This window comes from Hyperoodon ampullatus (genome assembly GCF_949752795.1).
Source record: "Hyperoodon ampullatus genome assembly, chromosome: 14".
Lineage (NCBI taxonomy): Eukaryota > Metazoa > Chordata > Mammalia > Artiodactyla > Ziphiidae > Hyperoodon > Hyperoodon ampullatus.
This window is the reverse complement of record NC_136927.1, coordinates 790,563-806,839: the sequence shown is the minus strand read 5'-3', so window position 1 is coordinate 806,839 and position 16,277 is coordinate 790,563. Positions and strand designations below refer to the sequence as shown.

Here is a 16,277-nt window from a genome sequence, read left to right as displayed (position 1 = left end):
CAGTGGTGACTCTGTGATGCTAAGGCCCCTCTGTGCTTACGTCCGGGGCCTGGCACACGAGGCTCTGCCCAGGGTGCAGGGCTGGGAGGGGCTCTGCTGGGGAGACCTGGGGTCCCCACTGAGCCCTTTCCCTGTTGTTACTGTTGCCATAACAACAATAATAAATGACCACCAGGGGCTTTCCTGTTTATGATGCATTTTTACTCTTATCTGTTGAATTGTGTCCCCAGATTCATATGTTGAAGTCCTAGCTCCCCCTACCTTAGAATGTGACCTTTTTGGGAACAGGGTCCTTGCCGATGTAATTAGTTAAGGTGAGGTCATCGGGGTGGGCCCTAATCCAATACAAGTGCGTCCTCATAAAAGGAGGAGATTTGGACACTGACACACAGGGAGAGGCCACATGATGAGGCAGAGATAGGGTGATGCGTCCACAAGCCAGCAACCCACCATCAGGGATGGGAGAGGCCAGGAGTGGATGCTCCAATCTCAGACGACTGGCCCCCAGAACTGAGAGAATTTCTGTTGTTCTAAGCCACCCAGAGTGTGCACTTTGTTATGGCAGCCGCAGGAAGCTAACGCTCCTTCCTTCTCACCAGGCAAGCGCCAGGATTAGGCCCTGGTGCCCAGTGGGGAGAAGCCCCTGCAGACTCTCAGGGATACAGAGACCCACAGGCACAGCCTGTAGGACCGTGCAAGTCTGCTGTGTGTCCTTGGGCAAGTTGCGGAACCTCTCCGAACTTCCATTTCCTTATCGTGAGGAGACGACGGCTGGGTCATAGGGTCCCGCAGAGCAATTGGCGGAGGGTCCGGGCCTTTTAGAGCCCGGGGGTGGGGCCCTGGTGGTGAGGGCGGGCCCTATAGAGCGAGGGGCGGGCCAAGCGACCAGGGGCTGCTCGCCGCTCGACGTGATCGGCGCTCCCGCGGGGGCCTGCTCGGCGCTCGGCTCTCCGTCCTGCGTACAGCGCGCGTCGCTCTTGAAGACTCCGGGCGACGCCATCATGTCGACGGCTATGAACTTCGGGTCCAAGAGCTTCCAGCCGCGGCCCCCGGACAAGGGCAGCTTCCCGCTGGATCACTTCGGTGAGCGGGGGCGGTCGGGGCTCCCCGGCCGGACCGGCGCAGCCCTGGGCCGGCTCGTTGGAGCCGCGCGGCCGGGGCGGCACTGGCGTCTGCTCGCGGTGCGGGCGGGGCCGCTGAGGCTGGGTTCGGCCCGGCCGGGTCCGGTCCCGGCTCAGGGCTTCCCGCCGCGGCCCGAGGGTGGGCGCCGGACGGGGCTGGGGCCTCGGAACCGGGGAGGGGACGCGGAGTCCCGGCCTCCAGTCTGGGGCCGACGTTGCGTCGACAAGGTCCTTCGCGGGTGTGAGGCCCGCGGGGTTAAACGGGTGTCTCGCGCGAGAGCGAAGGACGCTCCTGATCGTCGCAAACTACGTGGAAACCAAGGCTTCGGAGATAGGTTTATGGATGGATTTTTTGTGTGCCAGCATTTCACTGAGAAATATTAGACACACGCGGCAACGTCGGGAGAATCCTGCGTGAGCTCCCCGGCGCCGCCGCCTGCATGCCCTCCTTCTCCTGTACTTGCTTTCCCACTTGGTACATTTGCTTTTTCCAGTCTGTTTCCAGCGTGTTTCGGGAGGAAACCAGTTTTCAAAGGGGGAGGAGGGGGGCTGCCAGTAAGGCTGCCGGGCGGGCCTGTCGTGTTTTCACTTTAAAAAGGAAACACTTTTCTGTTTCGTTACAGGTGAATGTAAAAGCTTTAAAGAGAAATTCATGAAGTGTCTCCGGGACAATAATTTTGAAAATGCTTTGTGCAGAAATGAGTCAAAAGAATATTTGGAGTGCAGGATGGAGAGGCAAGTACACGCCAGCAGTTGTTTATGACTTCTCCCCGCTCCCGCGTCTCTGGCTAAATTGTTTATTCCAGGAGGTCGTTAAGTGTGGGCCTCACTCAGGCCTCAGTTCAGCCTGTGTTTCTGAACTGTAGGGCTGCTTGCCCGTGAAGTTGAGGCTTTTCAGAGATTCAGTTGTACTCCAAGTTGTTTAGCCATCATGGGAACCTTTTCTTCAGTGATAGCATTAGACATGATTGCCTTCCTCCGAGTATTTTCTTTCCAAATTTGGGTGCTACTGACATGTCATCCAGCTTTCAGAATCGCACATCATAAAAATGCTGACTGAGTCGAAAGACTTGAAGTTTTTTGGGTACACAGCTTATTCCTTTAAATATTTTTCTTGGATCTTTAAACATTTTTCTTGGAACGTAAAAGTATGTGCTCTATTGTTTTGTTCCACGTGGGCTCAGAGCTGTTTGCAGCGTGACAGGTGAGACAATGGGCCCTGTAAGGAACGATGAACGAGGAGTGATTCTATCTTTTTTTGTTTGTTTGTTTTGCGGTACACGGGCCTCTCACTGCTGCGGCCTCACCCGTTGTGGAGCACAGGCTCCGGACGCGCAGGCTCAGCGGCCATGGCTCACGGGCCCAGCAGCTCCGCGGCACGTGGGATCCTCCCGGACCGAGGCACGAACCCGTGTCCCCTGCATCGGCAGGCGGACTCTCAACCACTGCGCCACCAGGGAATCCTGATTCTTCCTGTCTTAATCAGAATTTACTGGACCTCACCTTTAAAGAAAACAAGAATGCTCTTAACTGACCTGTTGAGATTTCCCTTAAAATAAGTACTATTGTAAACCTTCACGGGGAAAGTGTGTAACGTAAAATTACATCCTTGGGTGGGAACTTTTATTTCTGCCTTTTGAGCCCTTCATTAGTTCACTAAGGAGTCGAGTCATCAGAGGCCTTGTCTGAGGACAGGTTGACATAAATCTGAGTCCCATTTTCATTTTCCCGTAACAAACTCAGACATTCCCCCCCGGGCAAGATCTCCTGTGCTTCTCAGGCCCCGGTGTGTTGAGGGCTGTTGGGGACACTGGGGCCTTTGCAGGGGACAGACCCTCAGGTGGCTTCCTGAGTCACACAGGCTTGTGGGGCTGGCATCTGACGACGGGCCGGCCCGAAGCCAGCTCTGCCGTCCCCGAGTAGCGCATCGGTCGGATCTGCACGTTCCAGTCACTCTCTTTCAAATTGATGCATCTTCAAAACACCTGAACTCCGTGAGTTTCTTCTTGGTATGGCCACGCCTCTGAGATTGAGTTTGGAGCTGGTCTCTGCCCTGTGTGAGGGTGTGAGCAGGTCGCCCGCCTCCCCGAAGCAGCTCGGGTCACCGTCCCTGGGTCAGTCATCCCGGGGCCAGCACGCGGCCCAGCAGCTCCTGCGTGAGGTTGCTCGGAGGGTTTGGCTTTTTGGGTCCCAGAGCAGCTCCTGCTGCCTGACCAGGGCTTCCAGGCAGGGCCAGCAGAAGGGCCCTCTTTTCCCCATTTGCCCCTGGGAGGGAGCTGCCCACATCTCCATGTGGTGGCCCCTCACCCAGCGCGGCTTTTGGGCACCAGCCTCCCTGGGCCGCTGAGGACGTGGGGAGACAGGGACGCGGCCGGCTGCTCTGTGGGTCCCACGATTCAAGTGGCTTCACTGGTTGGTCAGGCGACGTTTGGATGAATGTACGAGAATGTATGTGTTTCTGACTTGGTCAGTTATTTTGACTGGAGACTTTCAGTTTGTTTTCAATGAAAATCGTCAAACATACAAAAGCAGAGGATCGTCTGGATCTCCATAACCATCACCCAGATTCAGGGTCAAGATTTTTCCCATTTTGCCCTTACCCATCCCCCTTTTTAAAAGCCTCTTTTCTCCTCCTCTTTTTTCCTTTCTGCTGACATTCCAGACCTTATTTTGCCCCTACCTACTTCACGTGTGTCGTTTTAAAAACCAGACCACAGTAGAGTTTGCAAGTCGCCTCACGAGGATTCGGGCCCCGTCAGCCTGAAGTGGACGTGTCTGCGACTTAGGTGGGGGCACGTTTTCTCACAGCAGCAACTGTTAAAATTGGGGTTGCACTGTTGGCAGAGACCCAGCAAACACACGTGTGATCCACGACCTCAGGTCCGGTTCCCGCCTGAGGCCGGGCCTCCTAACCGGGTGCCCCAGGGTAGAGCAGACGGTCCTGGGAAAGCCCTCTGCCCATCCCAGGGTGCGGCCAGTGCACACTGGTTACTGTCTTCAGGTGCGGGCGGGTCCCCTCTGGAGGCGCTGTCTCCTGGCCTTTTCCAGCTCCCCGCGAGGCCATGTCCTCGGCCCGAGGCCCCTTTCTCCACCCGCACGTTCCACGGTGCTGCACCTGTGTCCCATCCTCTCTCCTCTTCACATTTTTTCTCTCTGACCAGAGCCAGCGAAGGGTCTCTACTTTTAAGGATTCATGGGATCAGGTTGGTCGCCTGGACAGTCCCCGGGGTCTCGTCTCCACATTGGCTGGTTGGCAACGTTATTTTCATCTTCATCCTTAACAGCCCCCCCCCCCCCCGTGTGAGGTACCACCACAAGCTCGAGGGATTAGGGTGTCCTTTGGGAGTCGTGGTCCTGCGACCACAGTGAAGTCTGAGCATCAGTTGTGAGAACTGTCGGCCAGTTGAACTCCTTTGGCAAAGATGTGGGAAGGTTTATCGTTATTTGCCTATTTGGGGTTTAAGGAGTGTCTTGTGCATCCCATCGCTGTATAGTTGGTTTAATCTGCTGCCGGGTTAGATCGTGCCACCTGGGGTTTGCGATTCTGGGGACATTGTCTTAAGGACTGTTGCTGGGCCGCTGGGTTTCGTGCGCATGGCAGTCGGGGCAGGTAAAGGGGGCGGGGGTGGAGGGACTGCACCCTGGAGCCGCCAGGCTCTCCTTCGCCCCTGCACCTCGACCCGCTCTGCCTCTGGTCTCCTGCTGGCTGTCTAGGCGGCTGGCCCTGCGAGCTCCGGGTCCCCGTGACGAGGGAGGTGTGGCCGGGAGCACGGCGGGGCTCCTCTGTCCCGGCCTCGGCTGCTTCCTGCTCCTCGGGGTTGCAGGTCTAAGGGTACGAATCGGGGTCTGTTCCCAGGACGGAGTGGTTGGGGGTGAGATGGTGGCGGGTGCCCACGGCCTACCTCGGCCCCACGTGGGCGGTGCTTGTCCTTCTCCCGGCCACCCTGACAGCTCTCACTTTTCCTTTTAGGCAGCTGATGGCACGAGAACCTCTGGAAAAACTGGGATTTGGAGATTTGGTAGATGGAAAGTCAGAGACAAGAACGGAACCGTGATGGGAAGAAGCCCGCAGGGCTGTGTGGGGTTGTCCGACGACCTGCCGCCCCAGCAGCTTGCTTGTAGGTACCGTGGCTCAGGAAGGGGCTTTGGTGACGTCCCCGAGGTGCCGCTCGAAATCAAGACAGACACCCCTCCCTGTTGGATGCGCCTCGTGGCTGGGAAATGGCTCGTCTTCTGAAGCTCCCAAAAGGATTCTGGAAAACCATTGTCCCTTTTAGATCCCATTTTCCCCCAGGAGTGTTAGGTTTTGTCCTTAAGTTCAGATGTGTGATGGGGCTCCCGGGGAGGTGAGGTGCCGGATGACGTCTGCCTAGTGAGTGGACACCGCGGGTTCCTGTGAGATGCTGGATTCACATCATGGGTTCTGCGTGTCTTTTCGGTGCAAAAGTGATAAATGTTCACAAGTTGTGGTCTGTTATGTAGACAGAGATTGTCAGGAAAACGTTTCCTAGCAAATGCTTTTCTTTTTGTACTCATAAATATACGTGCCTTTTCTTTCTTTCTTTTTTTTTTTAAACAATAGAGGATAAGCTTGGAAGTGGGAAGCAGTCTGGCTTTTGATTTATCTGACTTCTTGATTTTTTTTTGGTGATGCACAAACACCACGTATCTTTCTAGTCCAGGGCCATTTTCTGGTTTGGATCAGATGATATTTGTTAAACTAGATGGTTTAATTTTAGGAACTCATTTGCTGTAACTGAGAAACAGAACGTCCCCCCTGTCGATCGATGGGCACGGTGGCCCCCAGTGCTTTTACTCCGAGGAAGCCCCTGAGACGGCAGCCAGCCCTGGTTCCTGGCTAAACGTGGTCGGGGCAGTGCGTTCCCGCTGAGAGCTGCCCAGGGCGCTGTCAGGACAGACCTCCTGGGGGTGCAGACCCCACGGTGGCGTTTCTGGGGTGCCTTGTCACGTGGTCTCGGAACCACAGCGGAGCCCCCGGACCTGCCCTGTGGACTGCCTGCTCTGGCCCCCGAGTCAGCTGGCTTTTGTCCCAGTGTGGCCAGTGCTGGGAGGATCCAGGTGTGTCCCCACTGGTGGGGACAGCCGGCCCTGATCCCCCCCTTCTTCTGCCTGGCAACCCAGGCCGGGCTCCGGGAAACCCTCGTGGTCTGCTCCTCGGCCGTGTCCAGTTCTCTGTGTTGACGTCCCTCTGCCTCGGTCCTACGGTGGTGGCCACACTCGGTCAGGCCCTCCCTGATGGTCCCTCTGAGGCTGCTCCCACCTCCACGGGGCTCCCCAGCACTGCTGGCCACGTTGGTGGTCCAGCACCAAGCGCTTCGTCTGCGGTTTGTCACTGTTCAGCATCGGCTCTCTGTCTGTGCTTCTAATTGTGCTGCAGGTTGTTTCCATATTTTTAGCTAGTTTATGAAGAGCCATGGTTTCTATCAGCAAAGTGAGCCACAAAAATATTCTGTGTTTTCCAACAGTGCAGCGTCACACACGCACAAGGTTATTTATCGCAGCGTTGTCTGCAATTGGAAAGTATTCAGAGACGGGGCCCTGGGCGGCCGCAGGAAGGACTTGGGGAGAGAGAACGGAGGGCCCCGCGCTGCCCCAGGGGCGGCGCACCGAGAGCGGGCTCCGAGGGGGAACCAGGGCCCAGAGAACGTCGTGGTGAGAGAGGGAGAAGGAACCAGCACGACACCCGCGTGCCTGAGCAACAAGAAACTCCGGAAGGCAAACTGGAAACCAGGGAGGATGGTTGCTGACAGGTGTGGGGGTGGGGGGCAGCTCTCTGAGTGCTTCTGACTCGGAGCCATGTTCTTGTTGTACGTGCTCGAAAGATAAACCGGGACGTGGGGGGGCCACCGTGGGACAGCGGCAGTGACCCTGAGCCCAGCCGTGTCGCAAACGCTGACTCTGCCCACGGCAGAGGGGCCGGTGGGACGGGACTTGCCCGGGTAGCTTTGGAAAATAGTGTTTTGACTAAAGCTAGAGACAAAAAGACAAGATTTGTACCCTGGTTAGTATGTTTGTTCTTCATGTGGACAATGGTTCTGAGGCTGTGAATTTTAAGGTGGAAAAAGCTGGAGCTGTGTTGTGGGTGATGCGAGCCGGGGGTGTGGGATCCTGGTTCTCGGACATCTGCCAGGGCAGCGGGTAGAGAAGCAGACGTATAAGTGTGTATGCGTGCGCGCGTGTGTGTTCGTACGGACGTCCCCTCGCTCTGGGCACCAAGGGACCAGGGGCAGTGACCCCTGGCAGCACGGATCTGAGCCTCTCTCCAGCAGGAGGACCCAGGGGCAGGAAAGTCCAGGTGAGGCTGGACCCTCTTGTGTCAGAAAGTAAGGAATTGCTGGAACCACGCTGGGCTTGTCGAGAGGCCATGCAACGGAGCTCCCAGTGGCCCGATGGGGGACCAGTGGAGCCGCAGAAGAAAGGACTGTAATGGGCTTCAGCTGCAGAATCAGTTCCTACCCAGGAGCCCCTGTTGATGGAAATAATGAATGGGGTAGACGTATCAGTGCAGGAAGGGACACCCCTCCTCCGGGTCCCAACCCACATGGGAGGAAGGGGCGTCGGTGGTCCTGAGATGGGTGGGCGGCGTGATGTGGAACAGTTTTGCCTGGTCTGGAGGGCGCCCCGCGAGGCACTTGGCAAACAGCTGAGGCTTCTCAGCGTGGTTGCCTGACTGCCTGGTCCCCACAGCGCCTGCCCCGACCGATGCCCTGAGAAGGCGGCATTGCTTCTGCCGTTGTCTTGCCAGGAGTGCCCCACCTCAGTCTAGTGAGCACACGCAGACACACCTGACATGAGGGAGGGGCTGCAGAGTGAAGAACAGCGCTCCCCAGGAGGGCCGCGTCCTGGAGAACAGATGGAGGGGCTGCCCCGGGCCAAGGGTCCAGGGAGGTTAGGGCCACCAGGGAGCCCGAGGGCCCGCAGGTCAGTCACAGCACTTCTTGTCCTGTGCTCGCAGAGGGTGTCGTTGGGAGAAGCAGGCAGACAGAACTGTGGCCTGTTTCTGCAACTTTCTGGAAGTCTGGAATTACTTCAGAATCGTTTAAAAAAATGTTTTGTGCTAAGCTCTTTGTAGTTGAACTTTCTATATACGTGATTGGGTGAATACTCATTTTGAAACATTCATGAATCTCAAGTAGAATGCAGACGCAGTGGTTTCTGCGTCAGGAGGGGACAGTCGGGCTCTTGACAAAGGGCAGCAGCTTCCCGCACTGCCTGCTGTCTCCTGGGTCTCAGTTGCTAAAAATGCCAGGCTCGGGTCCAGACGTCCTGTCTGGTCCTGCCAAAGCTCCTGTGAGATATTTTTAGTTGCCCATCATTTGTCATGTAAAGAATGCCTTTTATTTCTCGTATATACTCGTGATGATGAGCCAGTGACATTATTAGAAGACAATTTCCAGAATGTTTTCCAAGTGTCCTCCTTAGGCAGGAGGTAAGCCGGAGCAATCGGGTCAGACCTGGGCCCACAGCTGCCTTCCCGGCAGGTGAGGCTAACGGAGCCCCTTGCCCTGGCTCTCACTCCAGCCCCTGGGGCAGAAGCTTGGGGCGCAGGGCCAGGCCACCCTCCGTCTACAGCCTCACGCAGGCCTCCACTCTGCTGGCTGGGCCCCAGGTCCTTTTAGCAACTCTGTGAAAACCTCAAGCAGCACACAGGGTGGCTGGAATATGTTTACTGTTCAGGAAGGCAGTGTTTTTATTTTTTAAAAAAGGCAAGTCAGGTTTCTTCCCCACTAACAGGTCAGCACAGACTTGGTAGCTTAAACAACACACTTACGCCCCAGCCTGGAGGCCACAAGTCCAAAGGCTCCCGTGAGCCGCCTCCTGCCGGGGGTTCTGGGGAGGGTCCATCTCCTCCTCTTCCAGCTCCTAGAGGCGCCGCGCTCCGTGGCCCGAGGCCCGTCCTCCATCTGACCCAGTGGCTTCTCTCCTCCCCAACTCGGCCTCCTCCCCACACCTCTCTCTGGCCCTGGCCCTCCCACCTCCCTCCTGTTAGGGCCCTCGTGATGACATTGGGCCCCCCCCGCCCCGGCATAATCCTGCCTCCCTTCTCAAGACCCTTAACCACACCTGCACAGTCCCCTTTTCCATGTGGGGCCGCAGAGTCTCGGGTTCCGGGACCAGGACGTGTGCACTTCAGGCCGGCCCTCAGCCAGCAGCACCACCTGCCGGTGGTTTGGGAGGACACTGGAGCACAGCGCGGGGTCCCTGAGAGGCTGGGTGGCGGCGGGTGGCTTGCTCAGGCTCCAGGACAGCTGAGCGCTTGTCCTAATGATCCACAGCAACCCAGTTGTGGGTCGAATTTTCTCAGGGCTGAGTTTAAATCCCTATTTTTTTTGGAATCTTTGGCACTGGCTTTGCTGCTGCTTGTTGCTGGCAGACGACGGAGAATGGGTATGTACTTAATAACCAGGATCAGAGTCACTGCCGGCGTGGCGTGTGGGACGGGGCCCCCCTTCTTGTCAGGTGTCTGTCTGGACGTCCCCGATGCTCTGCAGGTGTGAGCAGGTTTGGAACCCTGAACAGCAGGTGTTCAGGACGCCTGCCAGTCCGGGTGGTTTCCTGGTACTTTCCTTTTTTATTTTAGAAACTTTATTTTCCGTCAACCTATTTCCATTTTAAGAGTTTGTGGAAGAACAGCTTAAGACCACTCCGTGGCGGCTCCTACCCGCTCAGTGGCCTGAGCAGCGGGGAACCGCTGAACAGGCACAGGGGGCACCTGCATGCCTTCGGACCAGTCCGCCACCTCTGGCTGAGCAGCAGGGAACTTTCTTTATGGCTGTATTTTATAACATGCACGTATCATTTTTATAGAAACAATAAAATCATTAGTTTCAAAACGCTCATTGTGTTTATTTGGTTGTATTTTATATCTTCTACAAGTTGCGTGCCTGTGGTTGTAACTTGCTGCGGCCCATGAGCAGAGACTGTGCTGGTTTGTGTGTCGGGTGCTGTGTGGCCTTGCTGGTTGAGGGCAGGCTTTCCGCCCCCAGGGTGTGGACCCTGTCGGCTCTTAAGGGAGGGGCCGCGTTGGTTCCCCGTGGGAAGTGGGAGCTCCGGCAGTGACCCTGGTGGGGGGGACAGGCTGGCCCCCAGGAGCATGTCTTCCCGTCTGCGGTGCCGCTTCCCCAGCCTTTACTGGGGAAGAAAGGGCTCCTGTCTCTGGTGTCTGTCATTCTACCTGCCTGGTGCTTGAGGTCAGTCTTTTAGTGAAATTAGGTATTTATGGACTAGAAAATAGGGGCTTTATTGTTGCAGGAGGCATAGGGAACGTTCTGTTAACCTGTGGAGCAAGTGACCTTGTCTTAACACTGTGAATAAAGTCTCTCCTGGAGGGATGGAATCACGTCTCAGCTGTGCTTGTGGAGTGGGGGTCCCACACCCCGGGAACAGGGCCGAGGGGGCTCCTGCAGAGCCCTGGGGGGGAGCGGGCGTCGGGGAGTCTTGGAACCTTCTGGAAGCCTCCATCTGCAGGATTCTGCCGGCTGCCCTTGCGTGGGATTTACAGAGCTACGTGCGACGGCAAGTGAGGAGCCAGCTTCCGGGGGCCCAGCGGTGCCTCTGGTGGCCGCTTTCGGACTGTGAAGGGAAGCAGATCTCTCGGGCCCTGGGGACAGAGCGAGGCCCCACGATGGACGCTGGGGGCTGCAGACTGAGTCGGGGGGACAGGGCTTTCTGAGGATGCTGAGCCGCGTTACCACGTCCGGGCAGCGGTGGGGGCAGTTAGGGTTGGTTAGGCCAGGAGTGGGCCAGCCTTGCCACCGAAGGACAGAAGCCTGGGGGCCTTCCCCTTCCGGCGACTGCGGTCCTGGTGCCTCCGGGACAGAATGTGGTGGTGTGGCGGCCCCTGCTGGACGGTGGCGGCACTGCAGCGCCTGAGTCACCTGTGGGAGGGCTGTCCCCGGGGGGCCCCCGAGGGGACAGTGTTATGTGCAGTGGCCTCCACACTCCAGGATCTAAAGATTGGACCAGGGCTGTGCACCCCTGAGGCCCCAGGTCCTGCTGACACGGCGGCCCAGCTGGGGGGCCCTGAGCGCAGTGGGGGCCCCAGCTGAGGCTCATCAACTCTTCCTGCCCCCCAGTGCCCGGGCCAGCGCCCTGCTCAGCACGGGCTCAGTGATGGCGGCAGGGGCCTCGCCGTCCACACCCGCGGGCTGTGTGCCAGAGGGTGGCGGAGCCCCGTCCAGAGGAGACCACCCTGGGGCACAGGGAACTGGAGGAGGGCTCGCGCCAGGCCTCCCTTCCCGGCCTTGCTCTGAGCAGAGAGTCCTGGGCGTGATGACCGTGGGGCGGGCTTTCCAGAGACCCCCGTGCCCTCGCTGGGTGGCAGCGCCCCAGACTTGGCTTCTGACCCCAGCATTTGATGGTTACCACCCTCACGGCCCTGGGATGGACTGCGGTCAGCCGGGGGTTCTCACTAGGTGGTAGCTGAGGCTCCCCGAGGCCGTTCCCGCGTGGCCAGAACCTGAGCTGAGGGGACTCAGGCAGAGTGGCCTCCACGGGGCCTCGGCAGGGTGGTGGCTCAGGAGAGCAAGACAGAGACCGCGGCAGAGAGATAGAGGGAGAGACACCGAGGAGAGACACACAGAGAGGGAGAGACAGAGTGCGCCCGGTGGAAGCTGCATCCTTTCACGGCAGCCTCGGAAGCAACGTCCTCCCCGGTTGGAGTGCTCCTGGCTCCCGCCCCAGGTAGGGGCGAGCAGGTAGATCCCACCTCTCAGTGGGAGCGGGGAGGAACGTCAGTGATGTCGTGGAAGATCCTGGGGGAGGGGAGATGGATGGATGGTGGATGGACAGGGTGGGGCACAGACAGAGGGCCCCTCTCTGGGAAATCCAAGACCCCTCACGCCCCGCCCCATCCTCCTGTCCGAGACCTCTCCTGACAGGTTGGGTCAGAGCCCGGGTCCGGCTCTGTTTGCAGTCTGCAGAGCCTGGTGAGCTGTGAGATGCTTCCACAGGGGCTGCGGGCTTCCCTGCCGCCTCCCTCTGGGAGTGGGGGGGGTGTCCCTCGTGTTCAGTCCTCAGACAGGCCTGTGGTCTGACCCTGGAGACACGCCTCAGGAGGCAGGTGACCCAGGGCCTCCCCATCAGTAAGGGCTGCTGAGGGGCGGAATGAAGGACCCCTCCGTTCAGTGGACCCGGTGGGCTCAGCACGGGCTGGGACTGTCACGTGGAAATACTCTTCAGATCGAGGACTCACAGGAGTAGAAACGCACACTGGGGCCTCCCTGGTGGCGCAGTGGTTGAGAGTCCGCCTGCCGATGCAGGGGATACGGGTTCGTGCCCCGGTCTGGGAGGATCCCATATGCCGCGGAGCGGCTGGGCCCGTGAGCCATGGCTGCTGAGCCTGCGCATCCGGAGCCTGTGCTCCGCAACGGGAGAGGCCACAACAGTGAGAGGCCCGCGTACCACAAAAAAAAAAAAAAAAAAAAAAAAAAAAAAGAAACGCACACTGCCCTTTCGTGACCGGGTTCTCTCACCGAGCATCGCGTGTTCAAGGTTCGTCCAGGTTCTAGCTGTGTCAGCACTTCCTTCCTCTCCTGTGGCGAGTCCTGTTCCACTGCAGGGAGGGACCACGTTGTGTGTATCCATTCATCTGCTGATGGACACGGTTGTTCCCCTTTGGCTTCTGTGAGTAACACCGCACGTACGTGTTTCTGAGTGAACGTGTGTTTTCTGTCTTGGGTGTGTACCTAGGAGTGGAACTGCTGGGTCGCGTGGTGAGTGTGTTTAAGCGTCAGCACTGGCGAGTCTCTGGCTGAACTGCCCCCGTCCCAGCGTGTGTGCGGCCGCGTCTCGTCTCCCTGGCCACGCGTGATTCTGAGCATCGTCACGTGCACACCGGCCATCTATGCGTCTTCCTTGGAGAAGGCTCTGTTCAGATCCTCTTCCCGTTGACTTGTAAGAGTTCTTTATAAGTGAGTTTTTAAATTTTATTTATTTATTTTATTTTTGGCTGCATTGGATCTTCGTTGCCGCGCGCGGGCTTTCTCTAGTTGCGGCGAGCAGGGGCTACTCTTTGTTGCAGTGCGCTGGCTTCTAACTATGGTGGCTTCTCTTGTTGCAGAGCACAGGCTCTAGGCACGCGGGCTTCAGTAGTTGTGGCACACGGGCTCAGTAGTTGTGGCCCGTGGGCTCTAGAGTGTAGGCTCAGTAGTTGTGGCACACGGGCTCAGTAGTTGTAGCTCGTGGGCTCTAGAGCGCAGGCTCAGTTGTTGTGGCTTGCGGGCTCTAGAGCGCAGGCTCAGTAGTTGTGGCTTGCAGCCTCTAGAGCGCAGGCTCAGTAGTTGTGGCACACGGGCTCAGTAGTTGTGGCTCGTGGGCTCTAGAGCGCAGGCTCAGTAGTTGTGGCTCGCGGGCTCTAGCGCGCAGGCTCAGTAGTTGTGGCTCGCGGGCTCTAGAGCGCAGGCTCAGTAGTTGTGGGTCGCGGGCTCTAGAGCGCAGGCTCAGTAGTTGTGGCTTGCGGCCTCTAGAGCGCAGGCTCAGTAGTTGTGGCACACAGGTTCAGGAGTTGTGGCTCGCGGGCTCTAGAGTGCAGGCTCAGTAGTTGTCGCGCACGGGCTTAATTGCTCCGCGGCATGTGGGATCTTCCTGGACCAGGGCTCGAACCCGTGTCCCCTGTATTGGCGGGCGGGTTCTTAAGCGCTGTGCCAGCAGGGGAGCCCCTATAAGTGAGTTTTGAGTTGTGCTGATTTGCCTGTGAACTGCAGATCCACGGCTGGATGTTGCTGCTGCTGCGGGCTCCCCAGACTGCATCTGGGACCTTTCCCCGCGGCTCCTGCCCCTGCCCCAGCCAGGCCGCCCGTGCTCACTGCCTTTGGGAAGCCACGTCCTGGCAGCCTCGCTTCAAGCCCGAGAGATGCTCCACCCTCCTCCTCCTGCCAGATGCTGGTTCTCTTAGGGACACCAAGCAAAAAAAATTTTTAAATGTCCCCAAACCCACTAAACAACCCATGGCGCCCTGCCCCCACAGACACCCCACCCCACATGTCACCTCTGGGGACAGCCCTGAGACCCTGCCTTCCCAGGGGGTCTCCAGGGCCAGTGCCACTCTCAGATGGAGAAACCATCCTGGTCCCAGGGGCCTGTCCCTGCTGCCCCCTGGCTTTGGGGTGGCGAGGGGCCTCCATATCTGTGTCTGTTAAGCACACGCAAGGCTCCTGAGTGGCCCTGCTGTACCAAGGGTCACCTTTTCTTTGGGTTTTTCTGTGTTTCTCTTGGTGGAAAAAAAAAAAAAAAAAAAAAAAAGATCCTTTTTGTTGGGGGTGGGGCCGGAGGCTGAGGGCAGAGGCTCAGGAGTTGCACTGGGTGAGGGCTTTAAAACAGGAACTGTCCCGAGCCACACCAGGAAGCTGGTCCTCGTGGCCAGGCGTGTCCCTGTCGCTCATTTTAGCCACCATCTTCGTACCATCTCCACCCTTCTGGGAGGTGCTTGCTTCCTCAGCCCCCATGAGTCCTGGCCCCCAGTGGAGGGCTGACCCCAAATCCCCAGCTACCCCGCTCCTGGGAAGACCCACAGGGGTCCCCTCCGGGGTCTGGCTCAGCAGGCCCAGGGAGGAGGGTGGGCGCAGGCGGAGGGGTGCTGCTGCAGCCCTGCCCGAGGCCCCAGGAGGGTTCTGGCCTGGTTCCTGACCTGCTCCCGTCTCGCCCAGTGCCACCCCGGAACCTTGTGGCTGCTCAGCCCCAGAGCCACAGCGTGTCCAGGAAGGGCTGGAAGGCAGCACCCGCTCTCCCCACCCCCGTGCCGGGGTTGGGGCTAATTCATCCTAAACCAGGGTCTCAGGCCAGGGGTGCTGGCACAGCCTGGGGCTCCCCGTCTTCTCCGCTACTTATACGGATCAAGCTGCTAAGGGCTCTGCATACAGCAGGCGCTGCGAGAATGCTGTCGAGGGGAGGGGCCTGTGGAAGGAAGGGCCGGGCTGCCCAGAGGCCAGCACCTGCGTCAGCCAGGGAGCTCCGAGCACTGCTGCGCCCCTGCTGCTGGCGACCTCTGCACTCGGCGAGTCCCCTCCCCTCCCCTCCCCGTCCGGGCAGGAGTGCCAACCCACCTGCTCTACAGAAGCTCCTTAGGAGTCTGGGGACAGCTGCCGGTGGCTGGGGGCTGCACTACCCTCTGTGGGGATGGGGATGCCTGCTGCACCCCACCCCGGTGCCCCCACCCCCTCCCAGTGCCTGTCCTCTGCCTGCCAGCACCCCCATCGCCTTGCAGCCCCCCTCGGCCCTCCGGCCTCACCTTCTGGGCCCTCCCCTTCCCTCCCCCCACTGCCCATCTTCGTGGCCATCTCCCCACCTCCCACACGGCCCTCCTCTGCCCGGGCCGTTGGTGCCGGTGCCCAGCGGGCCCTGGCCCCTCTCCCCTGCCCAGCCCTCTCCTGGGCGGCCCACCCGCTGCAGCCGCCTCGCCGTCGACTGCCCTGGACTCTGTCCCCAGCCCTGGAGTGGACCCCTCCCTGGATCTTCTGTGGGCTTTGGCAGCCCCACTGTCCCCAACGCCTTCCTCGGGCCACGAGGCCCTGAGTCCCGGGCATTTCCCGTCCCCTACACCCAGGCAAGCACAGCTGTCTCCCCACTCACCCTCGGGTGCCCCCCACAAAAGCAGACCGAGTGGTCACTCTCCTTTGTCCCCATCCCCCTCAGGACAGGAGCCAGACCCCCAGGGCCGTGCGGGGACCCTGGGGTCTGGCCCCCAGCACCTCCCAGCAGCCCCAGGACCCTGGGCCAGCCCCTGTCTGGCTGTGGCCCACCCTGGGCTGCCTGTCACCTTCTGAATTTTGTGAGTCCTGAGCCCCGCACCCCAGCCCCACTGCACCCCGCGCCTTCACTCCAGCCTGGGCGCCGGGGCGGGGGGCTTCAGATTTTGGACCTGCCTGTCTCCTCTTTCGAGAGTCTGTTTCATGACCTGGCGCCTCTTCTTGAATTCTCACTTCCTCCTGCCTCCCTGAACAGTATCTTCACCTCCTTAGCCAGGTGGGAAGACAGAGAAGGTGAACAACCCACCGCCAAACAGGGCGCGGCTGTGTGCTCAGCCCTGCCTGGTCCGCACCTGCCCTCCTCCGAGGCCCCTCTTGGACCCTCAGCAACCCTGCCCTGCCCGAGGGGTGGGGTGTCTCTTTGTTTCCGAGCTGTATGTTCATCCCAGCC

General features: G+C 59.1%; 1 protein-coding gene across 1 annotated transcript; it reads left to right on the top strand.

Annotated features, from left to right (window-relative positions):
* Window positions 1–1,001: 1,001 nt before the first annotated feature.
* COX19 (cytochrome c oxidase assembly factor COX19) lies at window positions 1,002–5,725 on the top strand (the record flags this gene model as incomplete). The annotated part of the gene is made up of 3 exons (XM_079718327.1): window positions 1,002–1,083; window positions 1,745–1,860; window positions 5,096–5,725. The coding sequence occupies 3 exons, from the start codon at window positions 1,002–1,004 to the stop codon at window positions 5,174–5,176; spliced, it is 279 nt and encodes a 92-aa protein (XP_079574453.1). The 3' UTR covers window positions 5,177–5,725.
* Window positions 5,726–16,277: the final 10,552 nt, after the last annotated feature.